General features: G+C 41.6%; 1 protein-coding gene across 3 annotated transcripts in view; it reads right to left on the bottom strand.

Moving 5' to 3' along the window:
• WDR93 (WD repeat domain 93) overlaps window positions 1–20,391 on the bottom strand; it is a 49,436-nt gene that overhangs the window by 28,181 nt on the left and 864 nt on the right. Inside the window, exons 2-6 of one of the 3 annotated variants that reach the window (XM_072737280.1) lie at window positions 12,563–12,907; window positions 11,361–11,553; window positions 9,860–9,924; window positions 3,458–3,536; window positions 1,245–1,360 (exon numbers count right to left, since the gene is read on the bottom strand). In XM_072737280.1, coding sequence (XP_072593381.1) covers window positions 1,245–1,360; window positions 3,458–3,536; window positions 9,860–9,924; window positions 11,361–11,553; window positions 12,563–12,865 — 756 coding nt within the window. In that variant the 5' untranslated portion in view covers window positions 12,866–12,907. Of the gene's footprint in view, window positions 1–1,244; window positions 1,361–3,457; window positions 3,537–7,224; window positions 7,356–9,859; window positions 9,925–11,360; window positions 11,554–12,562; window positions 12,908–20,391 lie in introns of those variants that run through there. The other 2 variants (XM_072737281.1, XM_072737282.1) reach the window with 2 other exon arrangements.

Genomic DNA, 20,391 nt, shown 5'->3' with positions numbered 1-20,391 from the left:
TCCCTGTGAGGAGCCTGCTTCTCCCTCTGCCTATATCTCTGCCTCTGTGTGTGTGTGTGTGTGTGTGTGTGTGTGTGTTTCATGAATAAATAAATTAAAAAAATCTTAAAAAAAAGAAAGAAATTCCTTAAGAGTTTAGAGGAGGAAGATCTCTGGGCTGGTGACTCTTCCAGTAATCAGGACTACACTTTGATTTGAAGACATAGACTGGGGAGAAAAGGCATTTGTTTAAAGCCACTCAATGAGCTCAGTAATGAATGTGAGTTTCATAGCTCTTTAGCACCTGATACAGTGTGTTTTAAGAGCACACTCAATAATTCTTGGCTAAAAAAGTAAGCGCACATTGGATAGATAAGCAAATTAAGTTTTTTTAAAAAAGATTTTATTTATTCATTCATGAGGGACACACACAGAGAGAGAGAGAGAGAGAGAGAAAGAGGCAGAGACATAGGCAGAGGGAGAAGCAAGCTCCATACTGGGAGCCTAACATGGGACTCGATCCCGGGGCTCCAGGAACTCACCCTGGGCTGAAGGCGGTGCTAAACCGCTGAGCCACCCAGGCTGCCCAGCAAATTAAGTTTCAAAATAATATTTACCGAGGAACTATTCTAAAGACACAGTTCAAGGCCCAGGGATCACATATAACTAAACTGAAACAGCAGTGCCTGGCTGCTCAGTTGGTGGAATGTGCAACCCTTGATCTTGGGAGTCATGAATTTGAGCCTTATGTTGGCCATAGAGATTACTTTAAAAAATTAAAAATAAATTAAAAAAAAAAACGGAAATGGTAGAGCTCCTACTTTCCTACTTCCTAAGAATGATATGAAGAATATATGTGTTCCTATATATTGAGAACTGGTTTATACCATAATCTGGGAAATTCAGTGGAATGTGAGGCATGAGGGGATTATTTCAGTACAGATGGGGGAAAACATTACCAGTGAGGCAGGAGTCAGGATGAAAGACCCTCTTCCCAGAGAAATGCCTGGGAGTGGTCTTGGTGCAGAGGCAACCCTCAGACAAGAAAGAGAGCGAGACTCCCACTACTGAGGACACCTCTACTTTTTAATATCTTATTTTAACCAAAGCAAATTGATTTTAGAGTCATGGGCCAGTATGCCTGCTGTCCTCTCTGACAGCCTCCATAAGGCCTCGTTCATGTTGATACTGCAAGGAGGATTTAGGCTAGATGTGGGTCAAGGGTAGGGAGAAACAGATCAGTGGAAAAGAGGGATGTTTCCTACCAGTTGTGGCTGTCTGCCTTTTTTCTTTGGATTTATAGCAAGTTGGGGGTGCTCCACTTCCTTGAGCCAAGACTCCTTGGGCAATTTATACACATCCAGCCAAACATCTCCGGCTCCTGCATTGGGAAACCAGGGAGCCATTGAGCAACAGCAAGCAGGCAACAAGTGTCCCATGAGGAATGGCCTGTCTTCTCAGAACCCCTGGCGCAGGGACCAGCAGGCACGATTGGAGCAGTGACTTGGGCAAAGGGATGTTGTCCTGCTATGGGTCTCTTTGGGTCCTCACTCATGAACAGCTGTACAGCCTGTCCCTCTCAGGCCACTACCATCTCAAGGCAACAGGCCTCCTCACTGACATTACAGCTTTTGACCATGCTGTTTTCTTGCCCCAGTCCCCATGCTTTCTAGGTTCCACATAGGAGATTCCACTGACATTTTGTCGTATAACTTTTCTTGTCTGGGGAGGAAGGTGGTATTACACAGAATCCATAACTGAGAGGGGTATGGCTGAGGGATAGAATTGGGAGAGATCCCTCAAGAGCATTCTTCTGATATTTGAGGAAATGACAACCGATGGAAGTGGTTGTGGGGCTTTAATTTGTCACAGAAACACACACAGCTTCTATACCGAATACCTGTCAACCTGGGAGGGGTCACTTTCCCTTAGTATGGGGGTTCTGGCTAAGTGTTTCCTTGAAAAAGTCATCATCTGAAAACCTAGATTTCAGGCTTCTGGCCTCCAGTCCTGGGAAAGAATAAATATCTTTTGTTTTAAGCCACCCAGTTTGCAGTGCTTTGTTGGGGAAGCCCTAGGAACCACCACAGAGATAAAAGCTTCCTTTGATGCATAAAGCAAATAAAGTGTATGCTTTCTTCAAGCCCTTAACATTTGAGGGGCCTGGGGGATCCCTCGGTGGCTCAGCAGTTTGGTGCCTGCCTTTGGCCCAGGGCACAATCCTGGAGTCCTGGGATCGATTCCCGCGTTGGGCTCCCAGCGTGGAGCCTGCTTCTCCCTCTGCCTGTGTCTCTGCCTCTCTCTCTCTCTATGTCTATCATGAATAAATAAATAAAATTAAAAAAAAATTTGAGGGGCCTGGGGTAAAAATATAGAGGCCCATATACCATGTGTCTAAATATTTAAAAGTTAAAAATCAAGCAAACAGTTACTTGAATAAAATATGTTCTATCACCACAGTAATAATTACAGCACATAAGATCCAAGGATAAATGCTAGAATTGGTAGGCTATCCTTTAAGGGGAAACAGGATATCTGCAGTCTCAAAGTATCTCCCCACAAATGTTTATCCACTACTGTGGTGGTTTCAGCATATGCCCCCAAATTCTTTGATTCTCCTACCTCCAGGAAGAGATGCTAAAATCCTCTGCCTTTGAATGTGGCCTGGGCATACTGACTTGTTTCTAACAGAGTATGGGGAGGAAAAAGCAGTACCTTAACCATGGAGGAACCTGGCAAATGCCAGTTAATTAGGTGATGTTGCTAGCACATACCCCCTGATATATAATGACAAGAGCACTTCACCTCTGTGGCATCTCCCCCAAATCCTTAACCCTGGACGAATCATGAGAAGCATATCAGGCAAATTAAAATTGGGGGACACTGTACAAAATATCTGACTGGTATTCTTCAAAAGTGTCAAGGTCATGAAAAACACAGAAAGACTGAGAAATTGTCACAGATTGGGGTGTCTGGGTGGCTCAGTTAGTTGAGCAGCTGCCTTCAGTTTAGGTCATAATCTCAGAGTTCTGGGATGGAGCCCCACATTAGCCTCCCTGCTCAGTGTCCCCACTTCTCCCTCTCCCTCTGCTGCTTCCCTGCTTGTGCTCTCTCTCTCTAACAAATAAATAAGATCTTTAAAAAAATTGTCAGATTGGAGTAGGCTAAGAAGATACGATAACTAAATATGATATCCTGGAGTGAGCCTTGGAACAAAAATATTAGTGGAAAATGGGCAAAACCTGAAAAAAAAAAACCACCTTAACAGTATTATACCTGTGTCATTGCTTAATTTTGACAAATGAACAGTGATCATGTTGTTTGTTGGTATTGGAAAATCTGGGTGAAGAGTTCCAGGGGAACTCTGAACCCATCTTTACAATTCTTCTGTAAATTATTTCTAATTAAAAGGTTTGAAAAAAGGGGGTTATCTGAAAGCTCTATCTGAACTTTCTTATCACCCTGCGGGTAATCTTGCCTTGTAGGAGGAAGGCTGCAAAGTCCCCTCCTCGACAGATCTCCATCTTTATACAGGTGGTTTGCTTGCTGGCATCATCCTGAAAAGAAGAGAGGGGCTGATGGAGTAAGCTCAGCCTGATGATAGAGAAGAATCTGTTTCAGGGTCTTTTGTGGTTCACAAAATCCTCTTAAACTAGAGACATGAAAAGTTGCCTCAAACTGCTTCATACTCCCCATTTTTGTACAGCAGTTGGACAAGATCATATATAAAGAAGTGGAACTTTAGTGGAACTAAAGATTTTGAACTTACTTCCTGGTTTCTTAAGTACTACTGATGATTGTGGTGACTGCATATTATCTGTTCTCCTGGTCATATCTGCAAACTACCTACGTTAGAACTCAATGTGTACTCAAAATGAGTTGAAATAAGTTCTATATGACACTGAAAACTCTGGTCAGGTGCTTGAAGAAAGGCTCTATCTGGACCACAGCAGTGCCTTCATCTGTTCAGGCTGTTACAACAAAATACCATAGACTGCATGGCTCATAAACAATAAACCTTTATCGCTCACAATCCTGGAGGCAGGAAAGCCAATTTCCAAAGACTTCAAGAATCTGGCAGATTCAGTGTCTAGTGAGTCCCAAGCAGCCCATTTGCTGCTTCCTAGACTTCCTGCCTGCCACCTTCTCAGTATGCCCTCACGTGGTGGAGGGGTTGAGGGAGTTCTCTTGGGCCTCATATAAGGGCACTAATCCCATTTATGAAGGTTCCGTCTTCATGACCCAATAAACACCTCCCAAAGACCCCCACCTCTAATACTATCACACTGGGAATTAGGATTTCAACCTGAATTTTGTGGGGACACAAATATTCAGTCCATAGCAAGTAGAGACTAACTGTAACCCTAGTATGAAATCTGCTCAAATTTCAGGCCAGGTGAGAGACTCGATACTTATGATTGTCTGTGGCTTGCTTTTACACTTTCTTAATTGTACCTTTATAATAACAAAGATAATTGTTCTCATTAAGACCTTTATTATTAGGTGCTTGCATTTTGTTGAGCTTTTTTGAAAAAAGTCAAGTTGCAATGTTTTATTACAAATTTAAAATGAGGTACTTAAAAACCTCAACTTGGCAAGGGGTTCCTGGGTGGCTCAGTTGGTTGAGTGTCCAACACTTGATTTTGGCTCAGGTCATGAGATCAAGCCCTGTGTCCAGCTCCACACTGGGCATGGAGCCTGCTTGGGATTCTCTCCCTCTGCCTCTCTCCTACCACCCCTGGCTCACTTTCTCTTTTTCCAAAAAATAAAAATAAACTTGGCTAGATACAAAACACTTTAAAAACCTTTAAAGGTGGGGATCCCTGGGTGGCGCAGTGGTTTGGCGCCTGCCTTTGGCCCAGGGCGCGATTCTGGAGACCCGGGATCAAATCCCACATCGGGCTCCCGGTGCATGGAGCCTGCTTCTCCCTCTGCCTGTGTCTCTGCCTCTCTCTCTCTCTCTGTGACTATCATAAATAAAATAAAAAAAATTTAAAAAAAAGAACTTTTTAAATAAAAAACAACAACAACAACAACAAAAAACCTTTAAAGGTGTATTTTAAAAACCCAGACTTTTTAAAAAAAATTTGGTATTACCAAAGAGACATCCTTAAGAAAAAATAAAAACCAGATGCTGCATAGATAATGCCACTAGTTCTAGTTGTGTGGTCAACATAGAAAAACAAGCACTTAAGGTCTTCAGCTCCACTCTTTCATTTGCCTCTTACTGCTGAAATGTCATAATTTCACCCATCTTCCCATGTCCACCCCCTACCTTGCCCCTCTGGCAACCACCAGTTTGTTCTCTGTATTTAAGAATCTATTTGTCTGGGATCCCTGGGTGGCGCAGCGGTTTGGCACCTGCCTTTGGCCCAGGGCACGATCCTGGAGACCTGGGATCAAATCCCACATCGGGCTCCCGGTGCATGGAGCCTGCTTCTCCCTCTGCCTGTGTCTCTGCCTCTCTCTCTCTCTCTCTCTCTCTCTCTGTGACTATAATAAATAAATAAAAAAAATTAAAAAAAAAGAATCTATTTGTCTCTTTTTTTTCTCTGCCCATTTGTTTTATTTCTTAAATTCCACATAAAAGTAAAATCATGGTATTTGTCTTTCTCTATTTCATCTAGAATTATACCCTCTAGGTCCATCCATGTTGCAAATGGCAAGATCTCATTCTCTTTTATGGCTAATATTCATTGTGACTGTATATACCACATCTTCTGTATCCATTCTATCAGTGGACACTTGGGTTCTTCCATAATTTGGCTATTGTAAGTAATGCTGCAGTAAACACATAGGTGCACATATCCTTTCAAATTAGTTTTTCATTTTCTTTGGGTAAATTCCCATTAGTACAATTATTGGATCATGTGGTATTTCTATTTTTAATTTTTTGAACAATTTCCAGACTATTTTTCACAATGACTGCACCGATTTACATTTCCACCAAGGGTTCCTTTTCTCTACACCTTCACCAACTCTTGTTATTTCTTGTCTTTTTCATTCTAGTCATTCTGACAGGTGTGAGGTGATATCCCACTGTGGTTTTGATTTGCATTTCCCCGATGATGAGTGATGCTGAGCATCTCTTCATGTGTCTGTTGGCTATCTGCATGTCTTCTTCTCTATGTCTTCTGCCCATTTTTAAATTGGATTGTTTAGGTTTTGGGTGTTGAGTTGTAGAAGTTCTTGCCCTTTATCTGATGTGTCATTTGCAAACATCTTCTCCCATTTGGCAGGTTGCTTTGTCATTTTGGGGATGGTTTCCTTCACTGTGCAAATACATTTTGGTGTAGTCCAGAGAGTTTTTTGTGATCACTCCTAGTTGGCTGACTGAAGTGCATGATGGTACAGGTGATAAGCCTGCATTTACTCGGCTCTGTCCTATTTAGCCTCAGAAGCCACAAAGTCTCACTTGGATTCTCAGCTACTTTTGTCCCTTTGCCATCTCATGGCTTAGGTGGTCCAGGCATTTGCATCAGTAATAGAAGTGGTGGGGTTGAGATGGCTGCTGACCTTGGGTCTCATCTGCTTGATTTTCCTTCTCCTCTTTATTGCTGTCCTCTCTAGGCTATCTGTTGAGGCGGGCCACCCCGATACAGATTCTCTCACTGGTCTATATGCTTCTGTGCCCTGCTTGACAATCCCCTCCATCCCCCTGCACAGGAAGTTGGCATGGTGTGATGAGTTCCTTCAGGGTGCCTGCCCATATGCAGGTGGAGAGTGTTGCTGGCACCAGGGCCAATGCTGTGGGGCCTGACCTTCAGGGGCACTCTGACCCCTTATTCCTTTTACTGCTCCCACAAGTCTGGAATTCTGCTGGTAATTGCATGGAGGCCTAGCCCTAGACATGGCAGCGTTCACAGTGGTTCTGTTTGGCTGCAGATTTACTGCCTTGCACTGAACTCCACCAGGGCCTTTAATGTCTGCTACCTCTGCACACTTTCTCCTCAGACAACGTCAAACTCCTCCATCTCTCCATATCCTATACCAAAAAGTCCCTTCCTGGGGTTACTCTTTATGGCAGTCTGCTGTCCAAATACATCTTCCTTGGTGTCCTTGCAGCTGATGAAACCATGTCTGTTCTGCACATAGAACCATCTGACTGTTCACTAAACCTCTGTTGCCATGACCTTCTTGTCCCCACCAGCAGGTGCCACTGCTCCTTGCAAGGTGGCAAGTGGTGTGGGCAGGGGCATTGTGGAGGTCCCTGCTGGGTCTCCACCTCACTGCTCAGGACTGTGGTGTCTTGGATCAGCTGTGGGGGCCAGCTGTGATAGCTGTGGCTCCTCCTGGGGTGTGCAGGTCACTGGGCCGGCACTGGTGGGGCCACTCAAGGCTCTCAGGGTTCCAGTCAGCTCCTGCTAGAGTGAACTCTAATAACATCTTTTGATGAGTTTTATTAAACAGCGTTATAGGGATAACATATGCCAATTACACATGTTTAAAGTGTACAATTTGATGTCTTGACATATGTATATTCCTTGAAACCATCACTCCAAGACTGTGAACATATCTATCACCGCCCCCCCCAAAATTTCCTCCTGCCCTTGGTAATCATCCCCTTCACGCTCCTCCCACCCTACCCAGGCAAAAACTGATATTCTCCATCACTACATTAGTTTGTATTCTCTAGAATTTTCTTTAAATGGAATCATATAATTTGCTTCTGACTTCACTCAGCATATTTTTTTTTAAATTTTGCGTATTTTTATTTTTTTTATTATTATTATTTTTTTTATGATAGTCAGAGAGAGAGAGAGAGAGAGAGAGGCAGAGACACAGGCAGAGGGAGAAGCAGGCTCCATGCACCGGGAGCCCGATGTGGGATTCGATCCCGGGTCTCCAGGATCGCGCCCTGGGCCAAAGGCAGGCGCTAAACCGCTACGCCACCCAGGGATCCCCACTCAGCATATTTTAAGATGCATCCATGTTGTTATGTGCATTACTAGTTCTGGTATATCCAGAACTATTGTGTGGGTATATCACAATTTACTTATCTATTCACCTGCTGATGGACATTTGGATGGTTTGCAGTTTTTGGCTATTACACATCTAGCAGCTTATAAACACTCACATGTGTTTGGATGGAGATATGCTCTCTTTTCTCCTGTGTAAATATCAAGAAGTGGAATGCCTGGTAGATGTATGTTTAACTTTTCTTAAAAACTGCCAAAGGGGTGCCTGGATGGCTCGGTTGGATGAGCATGCAACTCTTGATCTCAGGGTTGTGAGTTTGAGCCCCACGTTGGGTGTAGACATTACTTAAAAAAAAAAAAAAAACCACTGCAAAAATGATTGTACCATTGTACTTTACCATCAGCGTGTATGACAGTTCCAGCTGTTCTGTAACTCTGCCAACACTTGGTATGGTCACTCTTTAATTTTAGGCATTCTAAGACATGTGTAATGGTAGCTCACTATGATTTTGACTTGCATTTCCCCAGTGACTAAGGATGCTGAGCATCTAATTTACTTTCCACATATCTTCTTTGGTGAAGACTATCTTTTCAAATCCTTGCCCATTTTGAAAACTGGGTTATTTAATGCCTAATTTTTGAGTTTGCATTTTGAGAGTTCATCCTATGTTCTGGATACAAGTCATTTATCAGATAGGTGATTTACAATTATTTTCTCCCAGTCTACTGCTTGTCTTTTTATTCTTTTACCAGTGTCACTTATAGAAGTTTTTAATTTTGATGAAGTCCAACTTATCAATTTTTTCTTGTATAGATGGTACTTTTGATGTTACAGCTAGAAACTCTTTGCCAATCCCATGGTCATGAGACTTCCTCCAGTGTTTTCTTCTAGAAGTTTTATGATTTTACAAATAGACATATGACCCATTTTCAAGTGAATTTTTGTGTATGGTGTGAGAATAAGAAGTGTTTAACATTGATGAAGGCGAATATCAATTTTTTTCTTTTGTATTTAGTGCTTTCCATGTCTAAGGAATCTTTGCCTTCCCCAAAGTGGCTAAAATATTTCCCTGTGTTTTCTTCAAAAAATGATAATGTTTTTTTAGCCTTTACATGTAGACCTGTAATCCATCTCAAATTAATTCTTATATACAGTGTGAAGTAGGGTGGAGGTTCATCCCCCCCCCCTTACTGGCTAATCTAGCGTTCTAGCACCATTTGTTGAAAACACTTTCTTTTCCCCACTGACTTGCTTTGATGACCATCAACAGTCTTTTTTACAAGACAAGCTACAATTAAAAATCTACTCTGAACATTCCTCTCTCTTTCTCTCTTTGAACTCATTGACTCACTAAACATTTTTTGAGACCCCATGGCATATAGACAGTATGCTAGGAACAAGGGCTACATGGGTAAGTAAGACATGTCCCCTGCCCTCAGGATGGTTACATCCAAGAGAAGAAGCAGTCATACAAACAAATAAGTGTGGAGAGTGGAGAAAACAGTGATAGAGATTCTGCTCTGTATGGGGCCAGGCAGAGGAGGGAGAGATTGGGTCCTTTTTGAGTATATAAGGGAAAGTATCTCAGAGAAGGAGATAATCTGAGCTGGTCTTAAATGAAATATGAGGGAACGAGGGATATTTAAGAGGCACTCATAGCAGGTAGGAGGCAAGGAGAACAGAACGTGAGCAGAAGGAACACCACGTGAAGCAGCCTGGAACATTTAGGGACTTATAAATAGTGGCTGAATATATTGGTCTGATGCTCAGTCTGGACTGGATTCCTTAGGAACTTCTCTGAATAAATCCAGGGCATCCAGCATGTACCCTCAGCTGGTGGGGGATCTATAAGTTGGATATTTTGGAGGAGGATCTCTGTCCAGAGAGTCTCTTCCTTTCTACCCTAGGACAGCCGTCATCACCTTTTGGCCCAGCTATAAGGGAAAGAACATGAACTTACCGCTTCATTGATGGCTTTGATTAGGAAAAGACTATCCTTATAAAAGTAAAACAGTCTAGCAATACCTGAAACAGAGAATGTAAGATAAACAAGTAAGTCAAAGAAAAACTGGGATTTTTATATCTGACTTTTTGAATTATCATCTTGTGCTCATGGGTTATTAGGCCTCCCCCTGCCCTACTGGCTCCTGCCGATCTGTTTCCCTAGCTTCCTCTCCCGCTGACTCGACATGTTCAGGCTGTTCTACCTCCTGGGTCCTCTCTGCCTACCGCTACCCACTCTTTTATCTTGGGAGCCTCGGTGAGACACTCAGAACTTGCCCTGACACCCATAATCCAGAAAGGCAAAGGCAAAGAGCCCACTGTGGGTGCAGGCCTAACTCAACCCAATAAATATCCAAGGGATATCTGCTGCACGACCACAGATGTGCTATGGACAACCAAGGCAGTTGCTGCATTCAAATGCTTTACATCGAGGGTCACACAGATAGGATTCCAAGTAGATATAACGCAGCGTGATAAACGCAATCCCATCTTTAGACCAAACTCCTCTTAAGTATCAACATTCCCATTCTAGCTGCCTCAAGGCTGCACATGCTCAAACTTATAGAAAAGTTTTGGAAGTAGTACAGAGTTCCCATATATCCCTCACCTCGTTTCCTCAATGATTGCATCTTACATAAACATACTATGATTTTTTCCTCTCGTTTTAATAGCCTGTGCCTTGGTTCAGACCTTCAGAATTTCTCTCCCTGAAGAAAGCAATAGTTCTTGGCCTGCTTGCTTGCTTGCTTTCTTTCTTTCTTTCTTTTTTCTTTCTTTCTTTTCTTTCATTCTTTCTCCTTCCTTCCTTCCTTCCTTCCTTCTTTCTTTCCTCTTCCTCTCCCTCCCTCCCCCAACAGAAGATAGGTTTATTTGGGGATACTAGAGAACTGCATCACCAGACAAGCAAACTACTACAAAACCAAACATTTCTGCCTCTCATTTTGACTTACTCCTACCATGGTGTCCTTCCTAAAACACCGATTGAGTCAGGTCACTCTCCTACATAAACAGTGTCCTCTATTACACTGTCTAAGGTTCTTGTGTAATCTAGGCCCTGTGAAGGCCTGGTTCACCCTCAGGCTGAAGGGAAAGAAACAATCCCTGGTTTATATGAGCAGCAGGACTTCTGAGTGCCCAAAGGGTGTGAAGTCTGGGTTCATACTGGCTGGTTGGCATCCTGCCTGTGCCACTCACCTTCTACATTTCCTCAAGCAAGTTATTTAACCTCAATGCCTCAGATGCATTTTCTGAAAACCGGGATAATGAATTGTACTTACTTCCTAGGGCTGTTGTGAGGGTTAAATGGGCCAACCTACAGACTAGTGCTTGGAACACCATCCTGTTCTGTAGATGTAAGTCAATATTACATGGCCCCACCCATACCTGGAAAGGAGATTAAATTAAACAGTCTACAGATAACTATAAATGAGGCTACAAATAAGAGGGAGAACCTGTACCCATTTCATCCACAGGAGCAATAAGTATTTCATTCCCTAAATCAGTGGTCCAGATGGAAGTGACATCGACCTTAAGTTTCTCCCAAATACATATTTGTTTAGCACTGTACAGATTATAGATGGAGAATCCTTTGGCTCCTCCAATGAAGACATAGTCTTGGGAAACTGCCATACAATTTGGCATCTTGCTGAGCTGGGAAAATAAAAACAAAGAAAAAAAAAGGAGTGATTTTCATCTGCTACCATCTATAAGAATATGAGCTAGCTTTTCAAAGAGGCATGTGGGCCCTTCCTAGATATAATATTACCCCCAAACAGGGATCCCTGGGTGGCACAGCGGTTTGGCGCCTGCCTTTGGCCCAGGGCGCGATCCTGGAGACCCAGGATCGAATCCCACGTTGGGCTCTCGGTACATGGAGCCTGCTTCTCCCTCTGCCTGTGTCTCTGCCTCTCTCTCTCTGTGACTATCATAAATAAAAAAAAATTAAAAAAGAAATATTACCCCCAAACAGTGTTTATCTAATTATCTTGCCCAAGCATCAAGAAAGTCATAGCATTCTACTTTTAGGAGAAAGGGGCCAGAGAACACAAATAAGTTAAGAATAAGTACACATTTACAATGCTAACCATGACCACAGGTCCTGTGATGAATGGACAGGCGGCCCCATTCCCTGTACTCTTTTCATTGAGAACACTATGGAAAGGGCTATAGCTGAGACACTGGCAGATTCTCAACTATCAAGCAAGAGGGTGATTAATACATTCAGAAATATATTTTTTTAAGATTTTGTTTATTCATGAGATACACACACACACACACAAAGAGAGAGAGAGAGCGAGAGGCAGAGGTAGAAGCAAGCTCTATGCAGGGAGCCCGACATGGGACTTGATCCTGGGTCTCCAAGATCACGCCCCAGGCCGAAGGCAGTGCCAAAGCACTGAGTCACCAGGGCTCCCCCCAGAAATATTATTAAATAGCAATAGAATATAAAAGATTTTCTGTGTAATCTTCAACTAATTAGAACACCCATTTCCCAGGCAATTACTAGATCCATTTTAATCACCATGATCACCATAATCTTTCAAAAATGCATCTGTCTTGTGAATGAAGGTTCCTTGGAGCAGTTCCTTCCCTGAATCAGGTATTTTCATTTATTAACACTCAACTGGGAAACAGGGACTCCTGGTCAGCTGCTCCATACCTTGTTTTCTACATGTGGAGGGTAGGTGACAGGCTGGATCCGGCTGAGCTCAGCTTCCCTCAATGCATCCCTCTCCTGGATAACTTTCCAAGACTGGTCAAATACAAGGTTAACCATCTTGTTGATCATTCGATAAGGCTGAGGCAGGGAATCCATCTCCTGACCTGAATCTTTGAAGACATAATCACTTTCATCATCCTTTGGCCAGTCCTTCTCTGTTGGGGATGGCACTTCCAGGAGCCCCTTTCTTGTAAAACTGGAGAGCCTCTTCTTCTCAACTTGACTTCTTCTGGGGATTGACATCACAGAAGCTGGCAACGGGAACTCTTATGAAACTCTGAATAACTGATAAAGAAAGCAAGCAGAGGTACTCTGAGAAAAAGGGGAAGTTACCAGAAAACAGCACATTATTACCCTTTCTAGTGCAAAATCCCATGGGGAACTATTTCTTCTAGAGACTGCCACTCTCCTGATTTATCACAGGATTGTTACTGCATTGCTAAGGTATGTTCCTACCTTAGCCTAACTCAACTCAATAAATATCCCAGGGATATCTGCTGCACAACCACAGATGTGCTACGGACAACCAAGGCAGTTGCTGCAATGGTTCATATTATAAGGATATCAGCAGAAATGGGTATTGATGAGTCACATCTTCCAGGCCAGCCCAAGATAATGTGTGGTATAGTGCAGGGAGAAGAATCTGGCATTCTTGCTGCTTTCTCCATCTCCTGCTCAGAGACGGTCTGTCTCGGTCCCAATGAGAATTCAACCTCTCTCCTACCACTTAGATTTTCTCTTGCTTCTTCCATGTCTGCAAATGGTTGTGCCCAGGCCAGCTGAGTAGTGAACCAGGATTGCTCTCTTTCCTTCCCCTCACTTCCAACCAGATGCCAGATGCCATTCAAGCACTTGCAATCCTAGCTGTCTCTTTCGTTCCTTTCTCTCTAGGCTCACTGCTACCAATCAGGAGTTTTGTAGGCAGAGTGTATTTTTGTAGGCCTGTGAAATTTTTTTCTAGAGCTTACAAAAATATTGGAGACTCAAAAAAATTGGACTAAAACAAAACAGAATCCCCACAAAATCAAAATAATTAAACACTTACAAAATATTACAATTTATCAGTTCCAATCTGTGTGTATGTGTAACATGTCAGACCATAGAAAAGAACAAGTAATCTGTACTTCATAAAACACAAAGCTATACAAATTATAAAAAGGCTTTCAAAATTATAGTTAAATAAAGGCATTTAATGTGGCACCTGGGGTCCATTTTAAGATGCTTAACATGTGGCAGAGTGGGGTCTTATACTGTCAAAGTGCTGGGGGCCGTGGAACTCTTATAAAAACCTGCTGCCTTCATCTTTCCTTGTCTGCTAGAATACATCTGTGATGTTTCCAGTGCATGAGTAGAGGAGAGAGCTGAGTCTCAATATGAGATAAAAGAACCACCTGAATTAACTGGTAGAATCAGTAAGCTGAGCTCCACCAGGGAAACTGGAAAGCCTCATAATTCACAAACACTGGGTGGGGTACTCAGAAGAGTCTTGCCAACTAGTGGAAAAAAAATTAGCCCTAGAATAAATGCTTCTCTGGTTTTGCCAAATCTTAGAAGATCAAAAAATTGCTAAGTAACTTAACTGCATACCAGAACAAAGCCCAAGAATATTTACAAGAATACAGAAATATCCAGCATTCAATGAAGTAAATGTCTGGGATCCAATAAAAAAAAATTTACTTGGTCTGCAGAGGCAAGAAAACATAGCCATAATAAATAGAAAAGTCACTCAATTGAAGCTGACTCATCATCAACACAGCTATTAGAATTAGCAGACAAAACAGTTATATTTCACGTGTTCAAAAACCAAGAGGAAATGTTAGCTAGAGATGTGGAAGATACAAAGAAACCCAAACTAAACTTTTAGAGATGAAAATTACTATGTTGAGACAAAGAATACATTTGACTAGATTTAAAATTTTTTTAATTTATTTATTTAAGAGAGAGAGTATGAGAGAGTACATGCTTGTACTCATCAGCGGGGGAGGAGCAGATGGAGAGAGAGAAGCAGACTTCCCTCTGAGCAGGGAGTCTGATATGGGGCTCTATCTCAGGACTCTGGGATCATGACCCAAGCCGAAGGCAGATGCTTAACCAGCTGAGCCACTCAGGCACCCCTACATTTGATTAGATTAATCAAAGCTCTCAAAACAAAACGAATTACATGGACAGAAGATAAGTAAATTTAAAGATACAGAAAAAGATACAGAAACAAAAATGAAACAAAAGAGAGGAAAAAATGAAGAAAGTGAGGTGTGGGAGAACCTGAAGTAGCCTAACATAAGTGTGGTTGAACTCCCTAAAGGGGGAAGAGACAGAAAAATCTGTAGAAATAGACAAAATGTTTCTAAATTTGATGAAAACTATAAACTCACAGATACAAGAAAAAAAATAAGTCCTAAGCAAATGAAACACGAAGAAATCTATACCAAGGCACTTCATGAATAAAACTAGTGATAAATGGGATACATGGGTGGCTCAGTGGTGGAGTGTCTGCTTCGGCTAAGGGCGTGACCCCAAGTTCCTGGGATCAAGTCCCACATTGGGGTCCCCTCATGAAGTCTGCTTCTCCCTCTGCCTATGTTTCTGCCTCTCTGTCTCTGTGTCTCTTATGAATAAATAAATAAAATCTTTAAAAAAACTGGTGATAAAGACAAGATTTCAAAAGCAGCCAGAGAAAAAGAAGACATGAATAAAGGAACAAAATAGAGGATGACAGCAGATTTCCTAAGGAGGTAAAGAACAGTGGAGCAGTGTTCTAGAACACCCTGCCCAACAACGGCAGTGGACAGCTTCTTTTTTAAGTACACATGAAACATTTTTCAAGACAAATCATATTCTGGGCCATAAGCCAATTCTTAAATTTAAGAATACTCAAGAAATACAAAGTATTTTCTGACCACACAGAATTATTTCAGAAATCAATGACACAAAGATATTTAGAAATACACAAGAGCTCAAGAATAACACACTTCTCACTAACTTATGGATCACTACTACATACCTATTAGAATGGCTAAAATAAAAAAATACTGACAATACAATACAAAAAAATGACACACTGACAGTACTAATGAAGCTGTGGAGCAACTGGACACTCCTACATTGCTGTTGGGAATACGAAATGATACCACCACTCTGGGAAAGGATTTGGCAGTTTCTTATGAAGGTAAACATATATTTACCATATAACCCAACAATTGCACTCCTAGGTATCTATCTCCTCCAGGACTATGAAAACTTACATTCACACAAAAGCCTGTACACAAATGTCTATAGCAGCTCTATTTTTAATTGCCCCAAATAAAAAAAACAATCCAAATAACTTTTACCACATAAATGTTTAAACCAACTGTGGGATAGCCACATAAGGAATACTACACAGTAATAAAAAGTGAAAAACTACTGATACGGACAAAAACATGGGTGAATTTCAAAGGCATTATGCACAGTGAAAGAAGCCAGTCTCAAAATCTATGTGCAGTGATTTCATTTATATGGCATTCTAGAAAACACAAACAAGTAATGCAGAACAGATCAGTAGTTGCCAGGAGCTATGTGTGGAGGGAGGATGTTATTTTTCTTAATTTTATTTATTTATTCATGGGAGACACACAGAGAGAGGCAGAGATATAGGGAGAGAGAGAAGCAGACTCCCTCTGGGGAGCTTGATGCAGGACTCCATCCCAGAACCCCAGGATCATGATCTGAGCCGAAGGCAGACGCTCAACAACTGAGCCACCCAGGTGTCCCAGGAGGATGTTATTTTAAAAAGATAGCATGAGGGAAATTTTTGGGGTGATGAAGCTGTTGTATCCAGATTGGAAAAGATGTTAAGCTGTCTTTATTCCCATACAATATGATTATTTATATAGTAAATCTGATGAAATCTACCAAAAAAATCTACTAACACTAATAAAATGAGGTTAGCAGGGTTGCTGGATAGAATTTCAATATAAAAAACTTACTGTATTTCTATCAACTGGCAACAAAAAACAAAAATTGACATAAAAATACTATTTATAATAGTATCAAAATATGAAATAGGGATAAGCCTGGCAAAAGATGTATAAGACCTGTATGCTGAAACTGTAAAATACTGCTGAGAGAAATTAAAGAAGACCTCAATAAATGGACAGAATACCTTGCTTATAGGTTGGAAGACTCAATTTTGTTAAGATGTCAATTCTCCCCAAATTCATCTATGAATTCAACACAATCCCTATGATAGTCCCAGCTGTCCTTTAAAAAAAAATTAGGAAATTAAGAAACTGGTTTTATAATTCATATGGAAATGCCAAGTACCTAGAATAGCCAAAATAACTTAGAAAAAGAAGGACAGAATTGGAGGATTAACATTACCTATTTCAAGACTTATTATAAAGCCACAGTAATCAAGACAGTGTGGTACTGGCATCAAAATACACAAATCGATCAGTGAAACCAAATAAAGAGCCCAGAATTAGACTCACATATGTATGGACAGCTTATTTTTGACAAAGTAAAGATTATCCAATGGAAAAGAGGATAGTTTTTTTTTTTCAATAAGTAATGCTGCAGCAATTAGATATACAAATGGAAAAGAAAATGAACTCTGGGGGCACCTGGCTGGCTCATTCGGTAGAGCACGTGACTCTTGGGGTTATGAGTTCAAATCCCATGTTGGGTGTAGAGATTACATAAAAACAAAATCTTAAGGGGTGTCTGAGTGGCACAGTTGGTTAAGTATCTACCTTCAACTCAGGTCATGATCCCGGGGTCCCAGGATTGAGCCCTGTGTCAGGCTTCCTGCTCAGCAGAGAGTCTGCTTCTCTCTCTCTCCCTCTGCCCCTACCCCCACTCATGTACTTGTTCTCTCTCCCTCTCTCTCTCACTCTCTCTCAAATGAATAAAATCTTTAAAATAAAATCTTTAGGGATCCCTGGGTGGCGCAGCGGCTTGGCGCCTGCCTTTGGCCCAGGGCACGATCCTGGAGACCCGGGATCAAATCCCACATCGGGCTCCCGTTGCATGGAGCCTGCTTCTCCCTCTGCCTGTGTCTCTGCCTCTCTCTCTCTCTCTCTGTGACTATCATAAATAAAAAAAAAATTAAAAATAAAATAAAATCTTTAAAAAATGAACTCTGATCTATACCCTGCAGCATATATAAAAATTAACTCAAATAGTAAATCATAGACCCAAATGTAAAATTTTAAACTGTAAGACTTCTAGAAGAAAATATAGGAGAAAACTTTTGCAGTCCTTAGTTAGACAAAGATTTCTTAAATATGACATTGAAGTACACCCTATACAAGAAGAAATGAGTAATTTAAACCTTCCAAAAATAAATTTATCCTTTTCAGAAAACACTGTCTAGAAAATAAAAGGTAGTCCACAGACTGGGAGAAAACAGTTGCAGGTCATATATATGATAAAGTACTTGTGTTCAGAATGTTTTGCACATTCTTAAAACTCCATTATAAGAAATGACCCAATTTTTTCAAATGGGCGAAAGATTTGCACACTTAACCAAAGAAGATAGACTGGATGGCATATTGGCACATGAAAATATGTCCAACATCATTAGTTTGTGAAATGCAAATAAAATCACAGTGAGATGCCACAACAGGTGTACTGGAATGCCTAAGGCTAGAAGACCACACCAAGTGTTGTCAAGGATGTGGAGGATACGGAACTCTTCCAACTACTGTTGGGAAGATAAAATGGTACAATCAGTTTGGAAAACAGTTTAGCAATTTCTTAAAAAGTTAAACATACTATCTACCACAATAGCCAGTCATTCCACACCTAGGTATAAGGAATGAAAACATATGTCCCCATGTAGTCTTATATATGAATGTTCATTATGGCTTGGCATACAGATAATGGTTCATTATTTGCAAGAGCCCCAAACTGGAAGCGACCCAAATGTTTATCAACGGGTGACCAGATAAAATAGCATAGTCACTGGGACACCTGGGTGGCTCAGTGGTTGAGCACTGTCTTTGGCTCAGGTCATGATCCCGGGGTCCCGGGGTCCCGGGATCCCAGGATTAAGTCCCACATCGGGCTCAAGGAGCCTGCAAGGAGCCTGCTTCTCCCTCTGCCTGTGTCTCTGCTTCTCTCTCTGTGTCTCTCATGAATAAATAAATAAAATCTTAAAAACAATAGCATAGCCACTTTGGAAAACAGTCCAGCAATCTCTCACAAAGTTGAATATACACTTGTCATATGATTCAGCAATCCCATTCCTACATATTACACAAGAAAAGTTTGTTTCATATGAAAATCTGTACTTAAATATTTACAGCAGCTTTATTTATAATTGCCCCAAACTAGAAACAACACAAATGTACTTCAGTGGGTGAAGAGATAATGAACTATGGTACATCCATACAATGGACTTTGTTTTTTTAACATTAAAAAGCCAAAAACTACAGATAGGATATATACAACACGGAACAAACTCAAATGCATGATGCTAGTGAAAGAAATCAGATAGAAAAAGCTATATACTACATGATTCAATTTGTATAATATTGTGGAAAAGGAAGAATTATAGGTGTAGGAAACAATATAAATCTGTCTTTAAAAGCACCCTGTGCTCATCTTTATCATCATATCACCGTGTTGTATTTACTATTTACTTATGTCACTCATTAACCTAGGCCTTAGCACAGTGGTTGGTACATGGCCAGCATCAACAAACCATTTGCTTGCAGTATTGCCCTGACCTGGGACATCAATTTAGAGAATACTAAATGCCTCTCTTACAAGCACTTACCTCTGACAAGGATGAGCAATTTATGGGGCCAAGAGATTATACGTACCGAGAGCCTAGATGCATCCTTCTGGAGTCTAGACCACATTCAGGTAACTATAACCTGAAATTCACTGCCCAGATGATGCCAAGGCCAACACAAGCCTCTTTCCCAGCTTTCTCTTGAGGGCAGGCCCAGATGCTAATATGTGCACTCCTAGACCTGAAAGGTGGCCAGGGCGTGGCTGTTTGCAGGAGTATGGGCAGAACTTGGATGTGGCTTGGAATATCCACACATTGTATGCAAGGCCCCCTCAAGTGATGTGGATGGGAGCCAGGAATGAGAAGAGAAGTGGCGGGTGGGAAAGGACTGGGGGCCAGCTCTCCCCACAGTCCCACATTCCAGCTGTGTTTCCAGGTATTTCAAGGAGCACAAGAATTCTGAATGTGAAACTGAACTTGTAGGTCATTATGAAAATATATTTGACAAGATAGGAGAACAGAACATATCTGATGTGACAATTGGTTACCTAGACTTAAAACTTTAAAATATTTAGGGGTACCTGGGTGGCTCAGTCAGTTGAGCATCTGCTTTCTGCTCTGAGTGTGATTCCCAGGGACCTGGGATTGAGCCCTGCATCGGGCTCCCTGCTCAGAGAGGAGCCTGCTTTTCTCTCTCTCTCTCTCTCTCTCTCTCTCTTATTCTCTCTCCTACCCTTCCCCACCCCCACACATCTCTCTCTCTTGCTCCTGCTCTATCTCAAATAAATATTTTTTTAAAAAACCTTCCAAATATTTAAACATATGAAATGTGGGAGAGGTGCCTAGCTGGTTCAGCCCTTGGAGCTCAGGACTCTTGATTTCAAGGTTATGGGTTCGATCCCCAGGATGGGTGTAGAGGTTACTTAAAATCTTTTGGGGCATCTGGGTGGCTCAGTCTTTAAGCCTCTGACTCTTGGTTTCAGCTCAGGTTATGATTTCAGGGTCCTGAGATGGAGCCCCACACAGTGCTCAGCACCAGTCCCCTGGGGAT

Source organism: Vulpes vulpes, chromosome 14 (assembly GCF_048418805.1).
Source record: "Vulpes vulpes isolate BD-2025 chromosome 14, VulVul3, whole genome shotgun sequence".
NCBI lineage: Eukaryota > Metazoa > Chordata > Mammalia > Carnivora > Canidae > Vulpes > Vulpes vulpes.
The sequence above is the reverse complement of the archived record's forward strand: the minus strand, read 5'-3'. Positions and strand labels throughout refer to the sequence as shown.